General features: G+C 49.7%; 1 protein-coding gene across 1 annotated transcript; it reads right to left on the minus strand.

Annotated features, from left to right (window-relative positions):
* Nucleotides 1–231: 231 nt before the first annotated feature.
* frmd8 (FERM domain containing 8) lies at nt 232–17,740 on the minus strand. Its single transcript, XM_056594454.1, has 11 exons — nt 17,574–17,740; nt 14,386–14,477; nt 12,832–13,002; nt 11,416–11,517; nt 9,781–9,839; nt 9,443–9,609; nt 6,694–6,900; nt 5,666–5,789; nt 4,285–4,434; nt 861–1,092; nt 232–494 (listed from the first exon to the last, which is right to left on the minus strand). The coding sequence occupies exons 2-11, from the start codon at nt 14,474–14,476 to the stop codon at nt 382–384; spliced, it is 1,416 nt and encodes a 471-aa protein (XP_056450429.1). The 5' UTR covers nt 14,477; nt 17,574–17,740; the 3' UTR covers nt 232–381.
* Between the last annotated feature and the right edge of the window lie 5,025 nt (nt 17,741–22,765).

Here is a 22,765-nt window from a genome sequence, read left to right on the forward strand (position 1 = left end):
CCTCTCTGATACCCCCCCTCTGACTCCTTACATCACATTAAAAGAATCCAAATATACATGAGTGTCCTACGATGCAGCATTCCTCCCCTCCCCATTCCCACCCCACCCCTCCCCATCTATTCCCATTCCCACCCCACCCCTCCCCATCTATTCCCATTCCCACTCCACCCCTCCCCATCTATTCCCATTCCCACCCACCCCTTCCAGATGGGAGCCCCCCTCGGTCTCCCTGCTGGCCCTGGGGGGCCCCTGGGGGCCGTGGGGGGCCCCTGGGGGCCGTGGGGTCTGGTCCTCTTGGTTCTCTTCAGTGTTTATAATGTACAGGTTTGGTCTGTGGGGCCCTGGGGGGTCTAGCCCTGGGGGGGTCTAGCCCTGGGGGGTCTAGCCCTGCTCCAGGCCATCCCCCACCTGCACGGTGGCGTAGGCGGGGGCCGTGTTCTGACGGGAGAAGAAGGAGGCGGCGCGGCGTGGCTTCAGACGCTTGATCTCCTTACCTGAGAGGGGGGAGACAGGGGGGAGAGGGGGGAGACAGGGGGTGGGAGAGGGGGAGAGGGGGGGGGGGGGGGGGGGGGAGACAGGGAGGTTCTGGTTTGATTGTGGTCGGTCCAGTAGGCTGAGTGAGGGGGGGGGGGGGGAACCAGAAATGAAGGAAAGGCGGAAGGAGGAGAACAAAGGAAGATATCCCCCCCCCCTCCTGACCAGTGCCCCCCCCTCCTGACCTGACCAGTACCCCCCCCCTCCTGACCTGACCAGTGCCTGGTGGTGCCCCCCCCCCCTCTTACCGGTGTCCACGTAGCTGATGGTGCCCCCCCCCCTCTTACCGGTGTCCACGTAGCTGGTGGTGCCCCCCCCCCTCTTACCGGTGTCCACGTAGCTGATGGTGCTGAGGTTCTGCACACGGCTGCACACCACGCTGTCCTGCCTGCTCAGCCGGCCCCGCCTTCCGCCACGCCCCTTCCCCGGCTCCTCCTCCTCCGGCCGGGGGGCCGCCTCCTCGCCGCCCGCCCCGTCCTGCGGCGCCGCTGAGGCCACGCCCCCGGACGGCGAGCTCAGCTCCACACAGAACTCGATGAGGCCGCTCATCAGCTCGGCCTGGGGTCACCGGGGTCAGGGGTCAGAGGTCAGAAATGGCAGGTGTAGTTTTATGTAAAAACATTAAACTACAATTTAGTAAACCACACCCACCCGGTCAGAACCACACCCACCCAGCCGAAACACGCCAACCCAGCCGAACCACACCCATCCAGCCGAACCACGCCCACCCAGCCGAACCACACCCACCCAGCCGAACCACACCCACCCAGCCGAACCACGCCCACCCAGCCGAACTACTCCCACCACTCCAAAGCGCTCTCAGCAGGACCGGAACACTACTGTAGCTGTACCTGTTTACAGTAGACTAACTCTACTTGATTACAGTAGACTAACTCTACTTGGTTACAGTAGACTAACTACTTGTTTACAGTAGGGGTGTAACGGTACCTGTATTTGTATTGAACCGTTTCGGTACGGGGTGCTCGGTTCGTTGCGGAGGCGTACCGAACGAGTTTCAATACGGACATATTAAGTAGAGGACCGCATGTGTGGAACATGTTGCGGCCGCACATGCACAGTTGCGCACATCGTAGCTGTGCATCGTAGCATCGTAGCTGTGCTATCGTTCCCTATTCACTCACTCACTAATCCCTATATAGTGTTAATGATATAGTGCACTATTTAGGGAACGAACAAACGAGAATTCGGACACTACGCTGAACATTTCTAAACGTCATTTGCGTCAGTAAATGCGCCGGGTATTTGTGTGACGCAGACAGATGCGCCCACGTCATGTAAACAAACCGGGCACTCACGAGGAAAACTGGAGGTTGTATTAATTTTGAATGTTAAATATTCTATGTTAAATCCCAAATAAATTGTTGACATTTTTAAACGAAAGCCGGAGACTCCATCATTAAATATATTCGTTTTCGCGGTTATTCAGCTTCTTCTTCTCCTCCGGAAAAACACGACCGCATTGCATTGTGGTATACGGGAGTAACATGTACATCATATGTACACTCAAAATTATTATCCTGCAGATAATGTGAATAAGGAGATTTTTCTGGCAAAAAAGATAGATTGAGTGAAAGTCATCAGGGCTAAAGATTGGGGGGGGGGGGGGGGGGGGGGGGGGAGTAAAAATTTATCTGATCAACAACTTGAAACTGTTTAGTGTTGCAATTGTTCATTGTTGCACATTAGATTGACAAAAGATTTGTTTTTAAAGAAACAATCTGAGCCTTATTCATGTTATTTAATCTGAGCAACAAATTGAAACTGTTTAGTGTTGCAATTGTTTATTGTTGCACATTAGATAATATATATTTTTTAAAAACAGTCTGAGCCAATGTCATTTATTTTTATTTCTACATTTCAGAATCTTTATATTTTTGAGCAGAATTCTATTTTTGTATTGTCTAATGTTCCTATTGTAAAAAGCACAAAAGTGTGTTATGAACAACTTAAAGCACATGTTATGAAGCACATTTATATTATTTAGCATTTTGATTTCTTACTGTACCGAAAATGAACCGAACCGTGACCTCAAAACCGAGGTACGTACCGAACCGAGATTTTTGTGTACCGTTACACCCCTAGTTTACAGTAGACTAACTACTTGGTTACAGTAGAGTCTAGACTAACTCTACTTGTTTACAGTAGACTAACTACTTGTTTACAGTAGACTAACTCTACTTGTTTACAGTAGACTAACTCTACTTGTTTACAGTAGACTAACTCCTTGTTTACAGTAGACTAACTACTTGTTTACAGTAGACTAACTCTACTTGTTTACAGTAGACTAACTACTTGTTTACAGTAGACTAACTCCACTTGTTTACAGTAGACTAACTACTTGTTTACAGGAGACTAACTACTTGTTTACAGTCGATTAACTACTTGTTAAAGGTGCCATGACATGCTATTTTATGTATTCTTTAATATAGGTATTAGTGGGCCACCAACACAGTATTCAAAGACCGTCCCGAAATTCAGCCGTGGTGCAGAGTTACAGCCACTCCGAGCCAGTCGCACATTGAGCTTCCCCCAAATGCGCTGTTTTGGTGTCTGTAGCTATAATGCAAATGAGGAGGAGCGAGGCGGGTCAAGGAGGAGGGTGGGGGTGTGGCCCTGAGCAGCTTGCAGCCACGGTACCATGCGCTCTGTTTACAGTGGATGTATCGCAATGGCAAGGCACACACAGCCTTTAGCAGTGTTCTTATTACTGTAATTATTCTAGAACACACCGGAGTCCTGGAGCTCTATATCTAAATAATATCATATAGCCTACATAGATATCTATATCATATAATATATATTATCACGGCCAAAGTTCCTTTACCCCAATTCATTCTCAACCATGGCCGAGATAACCCCCAATACGAGTCTCGTTGTAGAAATACCAGAGACGAGAGTCCAACGTGTTATGCGCCATAACACCAAAAGCAGAACGGTTATCCAAATAACAAGGAAGTGTACAACACTTGCGTTACAGTCCTGGAGCTCTATATCTAAATAATATCATATAATACATAGATATTTATATCATATAATACATATTATCACGGCCAAAAGCTGTGTGCGCCTCCAGACGATATTATGAATCACAAACGACTGCGTTGGGTTCTGCGACGTCTCTGGTTCTTCCACTTTCACATCAATCTGAAGTAGACTGAACCGCACGCTGCCTGCTGCCGGCTGCCTGCTGCCGGCTGCCTGCTGCCGGCTGCCTGCTGCCGGCTGCCTGCTGCCTGCTGCCTGCTGCCGGCTGCCTGCTGCCGGCTGCCTGCTGCTGGCAGCAGTTCATGTACTTCAGGGAGTCAAAGCCAAAGTTCCTTTCCCCCAATTCCTTCTCAACCATGGCTGAGATAACGCCCACTACAGTCTCATTGTGGAAATACAAGAGACGTCAAAGAACCGACAAGAAACACTTGCGTTACAGTGCGTGTATTCACACACACACACACACATGTGGCGCTCGCACGGTCGTGTCTCATTGGCGGGCCAGACTCTGGGCGGGACAGGCAGAGTAAGGGGAGGAGCTTACTGCAGTGTGACGACATAGTAGACCACATTCCAAATCAGCGCGCTCGAACCTCCGTTTCTTTCGAAGGCGAGCAGAACAGCTAGTGCTCGTTTTACACCGAACGCAAGTTTTAGCCACTTGGGGACCATAGGCAGGCTAGGGGAACACCTGATAGAGTGAGATGTTATGCCATGGCCCCGTTAACAGTAGACTAGCGGTACCTGTTTGGAGTAGATCTTCAGCAGCTTGTTCACTGCGGTCCCGTCCTCCTCTCCGTCGAACTCCAGCCACAGGACGTGGGAGTCGCCCTCCTCCTCGGGGTAGCTGTGGTCCCAGGACAGCTGGCTGAACAGCAGCCCCAGGAGAACGTGCTGCAGGGAGCGGGACAGAGGGACTCAGAGGGACAGAGGGACTCAGCGGGACAGAGGGACTCAGAGGGACACACGGACTCAGGGGGACACACGGACTCAGGGGGACAGAGGGACTCAGGGGGACACACGGACTCAGAGGGACACACGGACTCAGAGGGACAGATGGCCTCAGAGGGACAGGGGGACTCAGAGGGACAGGGGGACTCAGAGGGACTCAGGGGGACACACAGACTCAGGGGGACACACAGACTCAGAGGGACTCAGTGGGACACACAGACTCAGAGGGACAAAGGGACTCAGAGGGACAGAGGCACTCAGCGGGACAGGGGGACTCAGCGGGACACACGGACTCAGAGGGACAGATGGCCTCAGCGGGACACACGGACTCAGAGGGACAGATGGCCTCAGCGGGACAGATGGCCTCAGCGGGACAGAGGGACTCAGAGGGACAGAGGGACTCAGCGGGACAGAGGGACTCAGGGGGACACACGGACTCAGGGGGACACAGGGACTCAGGGGGACACACGGACTCAGCGGGACAGAGGGACTCAGCGGGACAGAGGGACTCAGAGGGACACACGGACTCAACTGGACAGGGGGACTCAGAGGGACACACGGACTCAACTGGACAGGGGGACTCAGAGGGACACACGGACTCAACTGGACAGGGGGACTCAGAGGGACACACGGACTCAGAGGGACACACGGACTCAGGGGGACACACGGACTCAGCGGGACACACGGACTCAGCGGGACAGATGGCCTCAGCGGGACAGATGGCCTCAGCGGGACAGAGGGACTCAGGGGGACACACGGACTCAGGGGGACACACGGACTCAGGGGGACACACGGACTCAGGGGGACACACGGACTCAGGGGGACACACGGACTCAGGGGGACACACGGACTCAGGGGGACACACGGACTCAGCGGGACAGAGGGACTCAGAGGGACACACGGACTCAACTGGACAGGGGGACTCAGAGGGACACACGGACTCAACTGGACAGGGGGACTCAGAGGGACAGAGGGACTCAGAGGGACAGGGAGACTCAGAGGGAAAGGGAGACTCAGGGGGACAGAGGGACTCAGGGGGACAGAGGGACTCAGAGGGACACACGGACTCAGGGGGACACACGGACTCAGGGGGACACACGGACTCAGCGGAGGCTCAATCCCCCCCGGGTTAGCATCATGCTACTAGCCGGCGGCGGCGGCGGCGGCGGCTCACCTTCTCCTTGACGTCCATGACGTACACCCCGTCCAGGCTGATCCCCACGCTGACCGCCTTCCGCCGGCCCCTCTGGAGCAGGCCCTGCGCCGGCCGGTCGATCTCCCCGGAGAAGAAGGCCGACCTGGGGCACAACACGCATGGTTACACTGGAGGTACTAACTAGTACTAACTAGCGGCTCTACCCGTAGTAGGGCAGGGCGTGGCAGGTGCCCAGGTACTAACTAGTGCTAACTAGCGGTCCTACCCGTAGTAGGGCAGGGCGTGGCAGGTGCCCAGGTACTAGCTAGTGCTAACTAGCAGTCCTACCCGTAGTAGGGCAGGGCGTGGCATGTGCCCAGGTACTAGCTAGTACTAACTAGCGGTCCTATCCGTAGTAGGGCAGGGCGTGGCAGGTGCCCAGGTACTAACTAGTACTAACTAGCGGTCCTACCTGTAGTAGGGCAGGGCAGGTGCCCAGGTACTAACTAGCGGTCCTACCCGTAGTAGGGCAGGGCGTGGCAGGTGCCCAGGTACTAACTAGTACTAACTAGCGGTCCTACCCGTAGTAGGGCAGGACGTGGCAGGTGCCCAGGTACTAACTAGTACTAACTAGCGGTACTACGCGTAGTAGGGCAGGGCGTGGCAGGTGCCCAGGTACTAACTAGTACTAACTAGCGGTCCTACCCGTAGTAGGGCAGGGCGTGGCAGGTGCCCAGGTACTAACTAGTACTAACTAGCGGTCCTACCCGTAGTAGGGCAGGGCGCGGCAGGTGCCCAGGTACTAACTAGTACCAACTAGCGGTCCTACCCGTAGTAGGGCAGGGCGTGGCAGCTGCCCAGGTACTAACTAGCGGTCCTACCCGTAGTAGGGCAGGGCGTGGCAGGTGCCCAGGTACTAACTAGTACCAACTAGCGGTCCTACCCGTAGTAGGGCAGGGCGTGGCAGGTGCCCAGGTACTAACTAGTACTAACTAGTGGTCCTACCCGTAGTAGGGCAGGGCGTGGCAGGTGCCCAGGTACTAACTAGTACTAACTAGCGGTCCTACCCGTAGTAGGGCAGGGCGTGGCAGGTGAGCAGGTACTGGTGCAGGAGGCTGGGGCCGTCCGAGGCCCCGGAGCAGGTCTTGCCGTACTCGTCCAGCAGCTTGTGTTCCAGAGCGGCCTGCCGCCGGCCCCGCCCCCTCAGCGTGGAGAGCAGGCCCCCGGCGCCGAACGCCACCGAGGCCGGCAGGAAGGAGACCAGCTTCTTCTCTCTGGGGGGAGACGCCGCGGTGGACATCAGGTCAGACCAAACAGACTGGATACAACGCAGGAGACTGCCCCAGGCAGGGGGGTAACAACACTGCACTACTGCCAGGGGGGTAACAACACTGCACTACTGCCAGGGGGGTAACAACACTGCACTACTGCCAGGGGGGGGGGTAACAACACTGCACTACTGCCAGGGGGGGTAACAACACTGCACTACTGCCAGGGGGGGTAACAACACTGCACTACTGCCAGGGGGGGGGGGGTAACAACACTGCACTACTGCCAGGGGGGGGGGGGGTAACAACACTGCACTACTGCCAGGGGGGGGGGGTAACAACACTGCACTACTGCCAGGGGGGGGGTAACAACACTGCACGACTGCCAGGGGGGTAACAACACTGCACTACTGCCAGGGGGGTAACAACACTACTGCCAGGGGGGTAACAACACTACTGCCAGGGGGGTAACAACACTACTGCCAGGGGGGGTAACAACACTACTGCCAGGGGGGGTAACAACACTGCACTACTGCCAGGGGGGGGTAACAACACTGCACTACTGCCAGGGGGGTAACAACACTGCACTACTGCCAGGGGGGTAACAACACTTCTGCCAGGGGGGGGGTAACAACACTGCACTACTGCCAGGGGGGGGTAACAACACTGCACTACTGCCAGGGGGGGTAACAACACTGCACTACTGCCAGGGGGGGTAACAACACTGCACTACTGCCAGGGGGGGTAACAACACTGCACTACTGCCAGGGGGGTAACAACACTACTGCCAGGGGGGTAACAACACTACTGCCAGGGGGGTAACAACACTACTGCCAGGGGGGGTAACAACACTTCTGCCAGGGGGGGTAACAACACTGCACTACTGCCAGGGGGGGGTAACAACACTGTACTACTGCCAGGGGGGGGTAACAACACTGCACTACTGCCAGGGGGGTAACAACACTACTCCCAGGGGGGGGGGGGTAACAACACTGCACTACTGCCAGGGGGGGGTAACAACACTGCACTACTGCCAGGGGGGGGTAACAACACTGCACTACTGCTAGGGGGGTAACAACACTGCACTACTGCCAGGGGGGTAACAAAACTACTGCCAGGGGGGTAACAACACTACTGCCAGGGGGGGGGGGTAACAACACTGCACTACTGCCAGGGGGGGTAACACCACTACTGCCAGGGGGGTAACAACACTACTGCCAGGGGGGGGGGGTAACAACACTGCACTACTGCTAGGGGGGTAACAACACTGCACTACTGCCAGGGGGGTAACAACTAGGGATCGACCGATATATCGGTCGGCCGATATTATCGGCCGATATTCGCGTTTTTTACGTGTATCGGTATCGGCCGATACGCGGCTGATTTTCACAGATTTTTATTTTATTTTTTTTCTTCTTGTTCTACCTCAGCTGTTTTTAATATTTGTTAAATATTCTACATCTACTTGTTCTTACTTGTTCTACTTCACCTGTTTTTACTATTTGTTAAATATTGTTTTTTATATTGAAGTTCAATAAATATTCCTTTAAAAAAAAAAAAAAAAAAAAAAAAAAAAAAAAACGCCTCAAGAAAATAGGTATCGGCGTATCGGCTAAGACAGATGTTCCAGAGGATAATGAGTCCTGCTAACGACCAGGGCAGATGTTACAGAGGTTAATGAATCCTAACGACCAGGACAGATGTTCCAGAGGATAATGAGTCCTGCTCATTAACAGGACAGATGTTCCAGAGGATAATCAGTCCTGCTAACGACCAGGACAGATGTTCCAGAGGATAATGAGTCCTAACGACCAGGACAGATGTTCCAGAGGATAATGAGTCCTAACGACCAGGACAGATGTTCCAGAGGATAATGAGTCCTAACGACCAGGACAGATGTTCCAGAGGATAATGAGTCCTGCTAACGACCAGGACAGATGTTCCAGAGGATAATGAGTCCTGCTAACGACCAGGACAGATGTTCCAGAGGATAATGAGTCCTGCTAACGACCAGGACAGATGTTCCAGAGGATAATGAGTCCTAACGACCAGGACAGATGTTCCAGAGGATAATGAGTCCTGCTAACGACCAGGACAGATGTTCCAGAGGATAATGAGTCCTGCTAACGACCAGGACAGATGTTCCAGAGGATAATGACTGAGTCCTGCTAACGACCAGGACAGATGTTCCAGAGGATAATGAGTCCTGCTAACGACCAGGACAGATGTTCCAGAGGATAATGACTGAGTCCTGCTAACGACCAGGACAGATGTTCCAGAGGATAATGACTGAGTCCTGCTAACGACCAGGACAGATGTTCCAGAGGATAATGAGTCCTAACGACCAGGACAGATGTTCCAGAGGATAATGAGTCCTAACGACCAGGACAGATGTTCCAGAGGATAATGAGTCCTGCTAACGACCAGGACAGATGTTCCAGAGGATAATGAGTCCTGCTAACGACCAGGACAGATGTTCCAGAGGATAATGACTGAGTCCTGCTAACGACCAGGACAGATGTTCCAGAGGATAATGAGGTCCCCCTACTTGAGGACGGCGGCCAGCGTCTGGGTGTCGAGGTGGGGGCCCTCGTCCAGGGCCAGAGCCAGCGCCCCCAGCCCCGTCCAGTGGTCGGGGTCACAGGGGTAGCGGTCCGACAGGATGTTGCCCCGGGCCTCCTCGTACAGCAGCCTCAGCACCCCCTGGTCCTCCACCTGCCCCAGGAGGTCAAAGGTCAGGCCGGTAGCTGTGCAGCCTCGCACTACGTGGTTTAAGTTGTGGTGATGAGACTTCATGACACCAGGACTTCCTGATCAGAATCACACTGTGCATATATTATATATATTATATACATTACATACATTGTATACATTCACATCACGTACCAGGAGCTCTTTAGACTTTGGATAAAACACGTTCCGCCGATACTGCAGACAGGGCTCGTCTGGGACCAAGGGAGAGAGCGGATCAGTATCAGTCAGACAGAAGACCAGTAAAGACCCGCTGCTCAGGAATGAGAGAGCGGATCAGTATCAGTCAGACAGAAGACCAGTAAAGACCCGCTGCTCAGGAATGAGAGAGCGGATCATTATCAGTCAGACAGAAGACCAGTAAAGACCCGCTGCTCAGGAATGAGAGAGCGGATCATTATCAGTCAGACAGAAGACCAGTAAAGACCCGCTGCTCAGGAATGAGAGAGCGGATCAGTATCAGTCAGACAGAAGACCAGTAAAGACCCGCTCCTCAGGAATGAGAGCGGATCATTATCAGTCAGACAGAAGACCAGTAAAGACCCGCTGCTCAGGAATGAGAGAGCGGATCAGTATCAGTCAGACAGAAGACCAGTAAAGACCCGCTCCTCAGGAATGAGAGAGCGGATCAGTATCAGTCAGACAGAAGACCAGTAAAGACCCGCTGCTCAGGATGTCCTTTGAACTCTGGTCAGCTCTGGGAGGTAGGGTCCCGTGCTCTGGGGGGGGGGGGGGGGGGGGCGGGGTCCCTGCTCTGGGGGGTCAGGGTTGCCTGCTCTGGGTGGGGGTTAGGGTTCCCTTCTCTGGGGGGGGGTTAGGGTCCCCTGCTCTGGGGGGGGGTTAGGGTCCCCTGCTCTGGGGGTGTTGGGGTCCCCTGCTCTGGGGGTGTTGGGGTCCCCTGGGGGCTGTGTGTGGGTCCACTGGGGGCTGTGTGTGGGTCCCCTGTTCTGGGCTGTGTTAGGGTCCCCTGTTCTGGGCTGTGTTAGGGTCCCCTGGGGGCTGTGTTGGGGTCCCCTGCTCTGGGCTGTGTTGGGGTCCCCTGGGGGCTGTGTTAGGGTCCCCTGGGGGCCGTGTTGGGGTCCCCTGCTCTGAGGGGTGTTGGGGTCCCCTGGGGGTGTGTTGGGGTCCCCTGCCCTGGGGGCTGTGTTGGGGTCCCCTGCTCTGGGCTGTGTTGGGGTCCCCTGGGGGCTGTGTTGGGGTCCCCTGGGGGCTGTGTTGGGGTCCCCTGCTCTGAGGGGTGTTGGGGTCCCCTGGGGGTGTGTTGGGGTCCCCTGCTCTGAGGGGTGTTGGGGTCCCCTGGGGGTGTGTCGGGGTCCCCTGCTCTGGGGGCTGTGTCGGGGTCCCCTGCTCTGGGGGCTGTGTCGGGGTCCCCTGCTCTGGGGGCTGTGTCGGGGTCCCCTGCTCTGGGGGCTGTGTCGGGGTCCCCTGCTCTGGGGGCTGTGTCGGGGTCCCCTGCTCTGGGGGCTGTGTCGGGGTCCCCTGCTCTGGGGGCTGTGTCGGGGTCCCCTGCTCTGGGGGCTGTGTCGGGGTCCCCTGCTCTGGGGGCTGTGTCGGGGTCCCCTGGGGGCTGTGTTAGGGTCCCCTGGGGGCTGTGTTGGGGTCCCCTGCTCTGAGGGGTGTTGGGGTCCCCTGGGGGCTGTGTCGGGGTCCCCTGCTCTGGGGGCTGTGTCGGGGTCCCCTGCTCTGGGGGCTGTGTCGGGGTCCCCTGCTCTGGGGGCTGTGTCGGGGTCCCCTGCTCTGGGGGCTGTGTCGGGGTCCCCTCATGCTGACCTTGGGAGATGTCCTCAGCAGAAGCCTCGGTGAAGCGGTAGAGGAGGTCCTGCCACTGCCGGCACAGCTTGTAGGGCTGGTGGCGGGGCTTCAGCTGCAGCTCTGAGGGGGGGGGGAGGAGGAGGGGGAGGAGGTAGGGTTAACCTACCTATAGTTAAGGTTAACCCTAGTTAAGGTTAACCCTACCCAGCGGTACGTTATAGTTAAGGTTAACCCTAGTTAAGGTTAACCCTACCCAGCGGTACGTTATAGTTAAGGTTAACCCTAGTTAAGGTTAACCCTACCCAGCGGTACGTTATAGTTAAGGTTAACCCTACCCAGCGGTACGTTATAGTTAAGATTAACCCTAGTTAAGGTTAACCCTACCCAGCGGTACGTTATAGTTAAGGTTAACCCTAGTTAAGGTTAACCCTACCCAGCGGTACGTTATAGTTAAGGTTAACCCTAGTTAAGGTTAACCCTACCCAGCGGTACGTTATAGTTAACCCTAGTTAAGGTTAACCCTACCCAGCGGTACGTTATAGTTAACCCTAGTTAAGGTTAACCCTACCCAGCGGTACATTATAGTTAAGGTTAACCCTAGTTAAGGTTAACCCTACCCAGCGGTACGTTATAGTTAAGGTTAACCCTAGTTAAGGTTAACCCTACCCAGCGGTACGTTATAGTTAAGGTTAACCCTAGTTAAGGTTAACCCTACCCAGCGGTACGTTATAGTTAACCCTAGTTAAGGTTAACCCTAGTTAAGGTTAACCCTACCCAGCGGTACGTTATAGTTAAGGTTAACCCTAGTTAAGGTTAACCCTACCCAGCGGTACGTTATAGTTAACCCTAGTTAAGGTTAACCCTAGTTAAGGTTAACCCTACCCAGCGGTACGTTATAGTTAAGGTTAACCCTAGTTAAGGTTAACCCTACCCAGCGGTACGTTATAGTTAAGGTTAACCCTAGTTAAGGTTAACCCTACCCAGCGGTACGTTATAGTTAACCCTAGTTAAGGTTAACCCTACCCAGCGGTACGTTATAGTTAACCCTAGTTAAGGTTAACCCTACCCAGCGGTACGTTATAGTTAAGGTTAACCCTAGTTAAGGTTAACCCTACCCAGCGGTACGTTATAGTTAACCCTAGTTAAGGTTAACCCTACCCAGCGGTACGTTATAGTTAAGGTTAACCCTAGTTAAGGTTAACCCTACCCAGCGGTACGTTATAGTTAAGGTTAACCCTAGTTAAGGTTAACCCTACCCAGCGGTACGTTATAGTTAAGGTTAACCCTAGTTAAGGTTAACCCTACCCAGCGGTACGTTATAGTTAACCCTAGTTAAGGTTAACCCTACCCAGCGGTACGTTATAGTTAACCCTAGTTAAGGTTAACCCTACCCAGCGGTACGTTATAGTTAACCCTAGTTAAGGTTAACCCTACCGAGCAGGGGGGAGCAGAGCCAGAGGGCGAAGGCGTCCTGGTTGGCCTCAGGGATTCGTAGCGCCTGCCGCACGTCGCGGGCGAGCTCCTGGACGCTGACCACGCCCAGCCCCTCCACCGTCAGCGGGACGGGGGCAAAGTCCCCCACCAGGTAGATCACCACATCCTGAGCTGGGAGGACAACACGGGGACACCATCATCACCATGACAACCAGGCTGTCCCCATGACGACATCGGAACAAAGACAGCTAATGATTGTTTGGCATAAAGGTGCTTATGTGATACTCTGTAGCGAACAAACAAACCAAGCTATGTGTAACATAGCGATGCTAATATGTAGCAAACAAACCAATATCAAATCAATGTGTAACATAGCGAGGCTAATATGTAGCAAACAAACCAATATCAAATCAATGTGTAACATAGCGAGGCTAATATGTAGCAAACAAACCAATATCAAATCATTATGTGTAACATAGCGAGGCTAATATGTAGCAAACAAACCAATATCAAATCAATGTGTAACATAGCGATGCTAATATGTAGCAAACAAACCAATATCAAATCAATGTGTAACATAGCGAGGCTAATATGTAGCAAACAAACCAATATCAAATCAATGTGTAACATAGCGATGCTAATATGTAGCAAACAAACCAATATCAAATCAATGTGTAACATAGCGAGGCTAATATGTAGCAAACAAACCAATATCAAATCAATGTGTAACATAGCGAGGCTAATATGTAGCAAACAAACCAATATCAAATCATTATGTGTAACATAGCGAGGCTAATATGTAGCAAACAAACCAATATCAAATCAATGTGTAACATAGCGAGGCTAATATGTAGCAAACAAACCAATATCAAATCAATGTGTAACATAGCGAGGCTAATATGTAGCAAACAAACCAATATCAAATCATTATGTGTAACATAGCGAGGCTAATATGTAGCAAACAAACCAATATCAAATCAATGTGTAACATAGCGATGCTAATATGTAGCAAACAAACCAATATCAAATCAATGTGTAACATAGCGAGGCTAATATGTAGCAAACAAACCAATATCAAATCAATGTGTAACATAGCGATGCTAATATGTAGCAAACAAACCAATATCAAATCAATGTGTAACATAGCGAGGCTAATATGTAGCAAACAAACCAATATCAAATCAATGTGTAACATAGCGAGGCTAATATGTAGCAAACAAACCAATATCAAATCATTATGTGTAACATAGCGAGGCTAATATGTAGCAAACAAACCAATATCAAATCAATGTGTAACATAGCGATGCTAATATGCTAATATGAATCCATGCTGGGGAATAAGAGGCCATTTCATCTCCCACCTCGTGATTCAGTGACTGCAGTGATGCATTATGCACATCGTGATTGTAGGCCATTTGCTTTATTACATTTAATGTGATACATAAGCAGTTCAAATGGATGGATGTGATTCATATTTAATGATCACAATCACGTAGCAGATGAAGGGGCTTTTATTTTGAAGGAATGATGATGGGTGGGTTTGCAGCAGCCTACCACGGGTCAGCGCTGCAGACGAAGCGATGCTTCCTCGCTGGGAGCGGTCGTCAGGCGCTTCTGAAGAGGGAGGCCCACCGTCTGCCTCCATCCTGAGACCGAGACGACAAGACCTCAGTGTACACACCAAGACCTCAGTGTACACACCAAGACCTCAGTGTACACACCAAGACCTCAGTGTACACACCAAGACCTCAGTGTACACACCAAGACCTCAGTGTACACACCAAGACCTCAGTGTACACCAAGACCTCAGTGTACACACCAAGACACCAAGACCTCAGTGTACACACCAAGACCTCAGTGTACACACCAAGACCTCAGTGTACACACCAAGACCTCAGTGTACACACCAAGACCTCAGTGTACACACCAAGACCTCAGTGTACACACCAAGACACCAAGACCTCAGTGTACACACCAAGACCTCAGTGTACACACCAAGACACCAAGACCTCAGTGTACACACCAAGACACCAAGACCTCAGTGTACACACCAAGACCTCAGTGTACACACCAAGACAACAAAACCTTACTGCAAACACCAAGATAAAGTACTTGATAGGTACAGTGACAGTAATCATAGGCCAGTGACGGTGTTCAAAGGCCAGTGACGGTGTTCATAGGCCAGTGACGGTGTTCATAGGCCAGTGACGGTGTTCATAGGCCAGTGACGCTGTTCAAAGGCCAGTGACGGTGTTCAAAGGCCAGTGACGGTGTTCAAAGGCCAGTGACGGTGTTCATAGCCCAGTGACGGTGTTCATAGCCCAGTGACGGTGTTCATAGGCCAGTGACGGTGTTCATAGGCCAGTGACGGTGTTCATAGGCCAGTGACAGTGTTCATAGGCCAGTGACGGTGTTCATAGGCCAGTGACGTTGTTCATAGGCCAGTGACGGTGTAGATAGGCCAGTGACGGTGTTCATAGGCCAGTGACGGTGTTCATAGGCCAGTGACGGTGTAGATAGGCCAGTGACGGTGTAGATAGGCCAGTGACGGTGTTCATAGGCCAGTGACGGTGTAGAAGGGCCAGTGACGGTGTAGGTGGGCCAGTGACGGTGTAGGTGGGCCAGTGACGGTGTAGGTGGGCCAGTGACGGTGTAGGTGGGCCAGTGACGGTGTAGGTGGGCCAGTGACGGTGTAGGTGGGCCAGTGACGGTGTAGGTGGGCCAGTGACGGTGTAGAAGGGCCAGTGACGGTGTAGGTGGGCCAGTGACGGTGTAGATAGGCCAGTGACGGTGTAGATGGGCCAGTGACGGTGTAGATAGGCCAGTGACGGTGTAGGTGGGCCAGTGATGGTGTAGAAGGGCCAGTGACGGTGTAGGTGGGCCAGTGACGGTGTAGGTGGGCCAGTGATGGTGTAGATAGGCCATGACGGTGTAGAAGGGCCAGTGACGGTGTAGGTGGGCCAGTGACGGTGTAAGTGGGCCAGTGACGGTGTAGGTGGGCCAGTGACGGTGTAGATAGGCCAGTGTATTGTTGCTTCATAAGATCTAGAATGTGCCCCTCGTTTGTCTTCCTGTAGATCACATCCGGCGCCTTCTAAAGACCGTTCACCGTTAAATACTAGTCTAGGTAGTATAACACTACAGCCAGGGATAGAACACTAATACCACCTTCAGCGAGACTCAACTCGAAGAACACCTTTTTTATCACAAATCAGATCAGCACTTTGTGACATTAGATGAAAGTCAGGTTTCTCTCTGCGAAGTATGACATTACGAAAATGGATGTTGTTTCAACATGACAACGTTAAGGGTTAGATTAATGATTGTTATTATCGCTACTGCGGTGCAGGTTTCTGCAGGTTGTTCTGTCACAGAACCAACTGAACATGACAGTTTCCCATGATAGGCTCTAGCGCTTCAGGGAAGAACAGAAACACTGGGTTCTTCCCACACTGCTGCCTCCCACACACTGGGACACCAGAACACTCTGGGAGCGCTGAGGGGGTGGACTTAAACACGCTGGGTTGGAGGACAAACCAGTGGTTCCCTCACTCTTCTGGCCTGTTTATATCAAATTGATCACTGGATATAAACGTCACAGTGTAGGTGAGGTATGGCTCCGGGCTATGAACCATAAGGCCACATGATTGAACCTTACAACATGGAGTCAATGTATGGAGCTTGTATCACCTGCCACTCCATCTGCATCCAAACTAGAGAGGTCATGACCCCCAGGTTGGGAAACACTGGGCTCAGCGGAAAATGCATATGATCAGAATAAGTTCAACACATAGGGCACATAGGCTAGCTTGTGTATACTCTGTCTTCTGCAAGTATTAACAGGATCATAATGAGGCTTGTTCCATCGGGGGATTGGGAAAAACTGAAACAACAGTTGAGGCGGAACCAAACTGCTGTAGCGACAGAATACCCAGGGAAACCGTCTAAAAATATACCTTAATGTCAGCACAATGTACCAGCAAAATACTTGTTCACAGACAGAAGCAGTGGAGTGCATTCTGGGAGGAGTGCAGACGTAAACATGTTGATGTTTGTCTTGTTCATGACTGGATGACTAAGACATCAGACTAGAACAAGAGGTCTACATTTAGCTCACAGTGACCGAAGACAGCCATCACATCTGAATTATGATCCTGATCTAATCCATGTATACAGAAATATAAACTAATTTTGGTTAGTTTATCAACTAAATAATTAGACTTACTAAGGAGGAATCCATAATACCCGTTTAACTCTTGAACTCGGACTCCCTATAGCCACAGGTCACATACAAGCTGACAGTTATTAAACGTTACTATTTCAGCAATTATTGTTATAACTAAAAAACACAATAACGTGATTGATTGTAATTTAAACATTGATATATTAAACTGCTCTTTTGCTATAACTTGATGGGAGTTTCAATTAAACTGAGATTAAGATGTTTAAATTCAATTTCCTTAAACATGTAACCAGAGGTTCACCTCCGATTAAGATAAGGGACCTGAAGCATGTCATCCCAGATGTTCACCTCAAGATTGAGATGTTCTAGTTAAGTGTCCTGAAGCACGTTACCCCAGAGGTTCACCTCAGATTAAGATAAGGGTACTGAAGCATCTATGCTTCGCCCTTTTTCAAGTGTCAGAAACCCAAATGAAGCTAGCTGCTGCTAACTGATGTGAAGCCTCTTCGGTTAATGCATAACTCAACAACAAAGAGCTGTTGTCAGGGGACCACCTTACCTCTTAACAGTACAGAAGTTCCCTCAGTAGCCCTTCGCCCAGGCAGCGTGTGGTTTTATAAATACTGTCAGCTAGCGCTGAAGCTTCCCCAGCTAGCTCCGCAGGCAAACCGAACAGTTAGCGCGTCTGGTGAGAAGCTCGGCACTCAGGCACGAGCCCGTCGTTTGAGTCACTGGATCCTGACTTCCGCCCTTCTGTGCTTTTGATTAGTATACAGATAATTGATAAAAATATGATAACAAAGTACTTATTATTTCGGCCGTCTGCAGACTCAAGTACTATAGTATTGTTTCATTTTATTTTAGAATAGGGTTACTGCAACATGTAAATATTAATTAAATGAACTGTTACAAATCAAATAATAATGTGTAAAATGAGTGGGGTATGATAAGTTGACTTCAACGTGAGACCTAACTGGCCTCGCTTCGTTATCATAAAAACAACTGAATAGAGAGAGTCAGGGTTTCTGGAGAAAGTGATCAGAAGTCTCGACTCATTCTTTTCACCACTCCGTGTGCATAAAATGCGGTAAACGCTGTCACTCGGGCGGGTGACGTGAAGGTTCTTCTCCATTTCCTAGTCACACGGGTGTTTCGTCTACGAGGGGCGTTCCTACCGCCTCCGTCGGGATCATGGGTCAGGATTGGCTGCAGAACACTGTCATGTTGAATCCATGTCCCTTCACGCATGTAACGCAAGGATTTATCTATGTGGTCTAATTTATAACCATATTTATTTATTTATAACCATAATAACCATATTATTGTTTTCATCCAATAATTGCTTAAAAGAGATTCAGACAAGGAAGTTATATTTGATATTGAAAGAAATGTATCTATTTTGGTCTTGAATATTTTATATTATATAATTATAATTATAATTTATTTGCAATTAAATGTGTGCGTAAAATGTTTGAAGTGAAGAGTAAACAAGTTTCTTTCCAGATCATATGAATACGCTTCATCAGCATTATTACCTTTTCTATAGCGCTCAATCATAATGTTCTAAAGTCTTATTATGGAACAAGATCTATGAGTAAATAAACTGGCATAGAGAATAAGAAGTGTGTTAATAAAGAAAATATTATTTGTATTCAAATTGACAGATTTGTTAGCGTTTATAATGTGACCTCCGTCATCAAAGCTAATGAGACCATAACTCGCTTTATTAAAGGTTGGGTATGGAATTCTCTTTTTTGGCCATTTCTGCAAAATTACTTGAAATCCTTATCATAACCCACTTACAGCCACTGAATTAGAAGTACTGACATGAAAATTAAACAAGTCAATCATCTGTGGAACGGGCAGGGCTCGAAAAACTCCAGCCAATGATTTCCAGAGCTACCGAGTGGCATTGGACAGTAAGTACGTCAATCAAACGGTTGTACTGCACTCCCCCTCCCCCTCCCCCGCTCCCGATCCCCGCGTGCGACCCCTTCGTGCACGTACTCAAAGCTCGAGAACCAGAGCAAGCTTCTGTTTGTTGTTATCCTGCGGTAGCTACTGGAGCTAGCTAACTAGCTAATGGCTCGCTCTCGCGCATCTGTGTTCGCTCGTGCATGATTGCGCGTCCATGTACTTGGAATAAGGCCTGTCGCGGGGCGGGCCATAGGGGGCCGGGCCTTCCCCCCACAATGCTTGTGCCCCCCCCACTTGAGGCACAGATCTAAAAAATATATATATATTTCATAATATTATTTATATTATTTACGCTCCGTTCACTTGCATGGAGCCCTTCACAACTTCCGGCAGTGAATTATATTGGATAATTCACCATTGGCAAGTATAATTGACCGCTGTCAAGGTAAAAAAAGGCTTTTTTGCCTCTAATGGCGTCTTTGGTAACACTCCGCAAATAGTCCGATAACTTGTCAAACCCAGCGTCTTCGGTTGCAAAGCGACGTCAACGTCTTTGGCGGACTATTAAATCTGCTACGTAGGCCTACGTCAATGTAGCCCCTAACAGTTACTGCGCATTTTTGAAAAGTGTAGCTGGATGAGTCTTCGCTAGCTTACTTTCAGTGGCGAAGCTAGACCTTTTTTGGGTGGGCTCAAGCCCACCGTAAACTTGCCTTAGCCCACCCTATCATTTCGTCCTCAAATCTAATATTCTACCTTTTTTCTTACACAAGCAATGAGAGAATAGATGCTGTACACTAATGAACAGGCTCAAATGGGCTAGTGAACTCGAGCGCAACCTTCCTGCAGGAATCTCTAACCTCTGATTGGTGGGTGGGCGTCTCCTGTTTGACAAAACCAAAAAGGCAGCACGAGCGCACCTAACATAGTTTCTGCTGTTTTGTCTGTCAAAAAGGCTTGCTAGTCCTTATCAGAAAATCCACGATTACCAGCTGTGTTATAACATGACCAGCTAATAATAATAATAATCATTTTAAAACCTTGACATAATCTGTCAGATGACTATTAAATGACAGCTGACCACAAGGCGATTCTATCTATGCCTCCTCTTGAATTGCTTCATGTTTTAGTCGGCAGAGGCTTGTAATGCTGCGTAGCATGATAGATAAGGTGCAAGGAGCAAAAAGGGGTTAATTTTCAGTTGAAAAAAAACACTGGCATTATTTTATCAGCTGAGGGCGTATTCATTGCCATAACAACGTGAGCTAATCAACAAGTACAACATGTTCTAATACTTTGAGACTCATGAAAACGCCCTCAGCTTATAAAAGGTGTCGGGTGGGGCGCGAGCGGCAGACGGGACTGTGTCTTATTTAGTTATTTTAATAAGTTACTTATTTTGATGTAAATAAACATAATACCAAGGGTCAGAGGTTGTACAATAATTTTGATCGTACAAAGTCATGACAGAGGGACTTGGTGTCTTTATTCATGCTTGAAAGATGAACATATATTATTTTTTTTGAAAGGGAATAAGCTGATTAAGCTGACAAGTGACCAATGTTTACTGTTTAAAAATATTTTTAATTAAATGCAAACCCCAGTGAATCATATGCTCTTGTTTCTCTGTTTTCAGATTCACACAGAGTTAGCAGTCTTGTATAAATGTTACAAATTGAGTTAATAAACTGAACTTGGAAATTGTTTTAAGTTGTTGCAGATGTTATCTCCGCTCATTTTATTAATCAAAATAAATAAATATTAGCAGGTTCTCAATAGTAGGCTATTTCAATTCAGGGAAGGCGCGAAAAAATATCTGTCTCCTAGGGTGGGAATGACAGAAAATAATTGAGAGCCACTAGTCTAGAACATATTGTACTTGTTGATTAGCTCACGTTGTTATGGCAATGAAAACGCCCTCAGCTGATAAAATAATGCCAGCGGTTTTGTTTTAACTGAAAAATAGCACCCTTTTTTTTTTGCATCATAACAAGATTTTCAGAAGTTTTATAAAAATGTATGGGTCCCTGAAAGTGAGACGTAGTTTATTGCTCCTGAAATAGTGGTATGTTTCTCATATTATTAATCTCGTACATGTTGTACCAATGTGTTTCAGTAACTGTGTAAATAAAAACAAAAGGGGGAAATATGGTCATTTTTGAGTGAAACTTACGCAAAGTAAATTGAATATGCCTCCAATTTGTTATTACAGTTCTCATCCATTGATTATTCCTTCATGCAAATAGTATTTTTTCCTTTCATCACTTTAGTGATTCAGAACTGCTTTATTTAGCTGACACTGCCAGCATTTGGCTTAGACATACAACAGCATAGTAACTAATATAATAAAGGTTATGGAATAAAAAAATCTAGGACAGGACTTTATATACTTCATATACACCTGTGGCTTCCTGGGGTTGAGCCCCCCCAAAAGTCAGAACCTAGAATTGCCCCTGCTTACTTTAATTTCTAGTTCATCATCATGGATATTCGTAAGTGGTTGAAAAGCCCACCAACAGTCTAATAATCAGTCAATTAATTTCCTAGACCCATCAAAGGTAACCCCTCTCATGCTATTAGCTGGAACTGATGTGGCTGAATCTGAACATACTGTGGCTCGTGAGTTCCTGGTTAAGAAAATGAATGACACCCTGATTCCCCCTGAAGACGGCAAATGGACAATAGCACATTCAACTGTGCACTCCAGGCTATGCCGACTGTTCTCACAGCCTACACCCTTGCCTTAACTTTAGGAGCTTCCACATCAATGTGTGAAAACTCATTTTCCACGCTGAAAAACGTCTTCTCAGAGCATTGGCGCGGTATGCTGCACAGACGCAAGGCCCAGCTGATTCAGCTTGCTTTTGAAAAGGACCTGACTCACAAGTTTACGTCTGAGTGGAAGGATATGTTGATGAGGAGGTTCAGCTCGGAGAAACGCCGCCTCCCGCTGAGGACAGGGAGGGAGGACAGCGCTGAATCCACTCAAAGTAAGCTACCGTGTGTGTGTGTGTGTGTGTGTGTGTGTGTGTGTGTGTGTGTGTGTGTGTGTGTGTGTGTGTGTGTGTGTGTGTGTGTGTGTGTGTGTGTGTGTGTGTGTGTGTGTGTGTGTGTGTAATGGCAATGCATATCCCTCTGTTAACTGCTTTTACACCTAATATGTTGTATAGTCCAGTGTTTTATGGATATATATTCATAGCATTGCTTCTATGTAATGTATTGCTTTAAATGATGAGGAATGATGTGATGTCGTATGGCTATAGGCTACGGGGTCATATTGCTGTTGGTTATGTTTAACGTGATGATTATGTGCTGCGCGAATAGAGGAAATATACGCACTGTAGGCTAATAATAATTGTGCCCCCCTATGCATTTCATGTGCGCCCCTTAAGACTCAGGTCAGGCGACGGGTCTGCTTGGAATGGGTGGAGTCAGAGTCAGCGTTGAAGGAGAGGGGGTAGGACCATTTGAGTTGTGTGTTTTCAAAATCTGCTGGCGTTTCGCAAATCCCATACCCAACCTTTAACTGACCTCCAACACGCGACCCTCTCCTATCAGCCAATCACGGTCCACAGGAGAGGAGAGGAGGCACCAGGCCTCTCCTATCAGCCAATCACGGTCCAGAGGAGAGGAGAGGGGGCACCAGGCCTCTTCAGCCAATCACGGTCCACAGGAGAGGAGAGGAGGCACCAGGCCAGTACATCAGGACCACTGGTCTGTTCCGGAGACAGACCAGTGGTCCTGATGGACTGGTCTTTGAACAGACCAGTGGTCCTGATGGACTGGTCTTTGAACAGACCAGTCCATCAGGACCACTGGTCTGGAACCAGTCCA

The sequence above is a fragment of the Gadus chalcogrammus genome, chromosome 7, assembly GCF_026213295.1.
Source record: "Gadus chalcogrammus isolate NIFS_2021 chromosome 7, NIFS_Gcha_1.0, whole genome shotgun sequence".
Lineage (NCBI taxonomy): Eukaryota > Metazoa > Chordata > Actinopteri > Gadiformes > Gadidae > Gadus > Gadus chalcogrammus.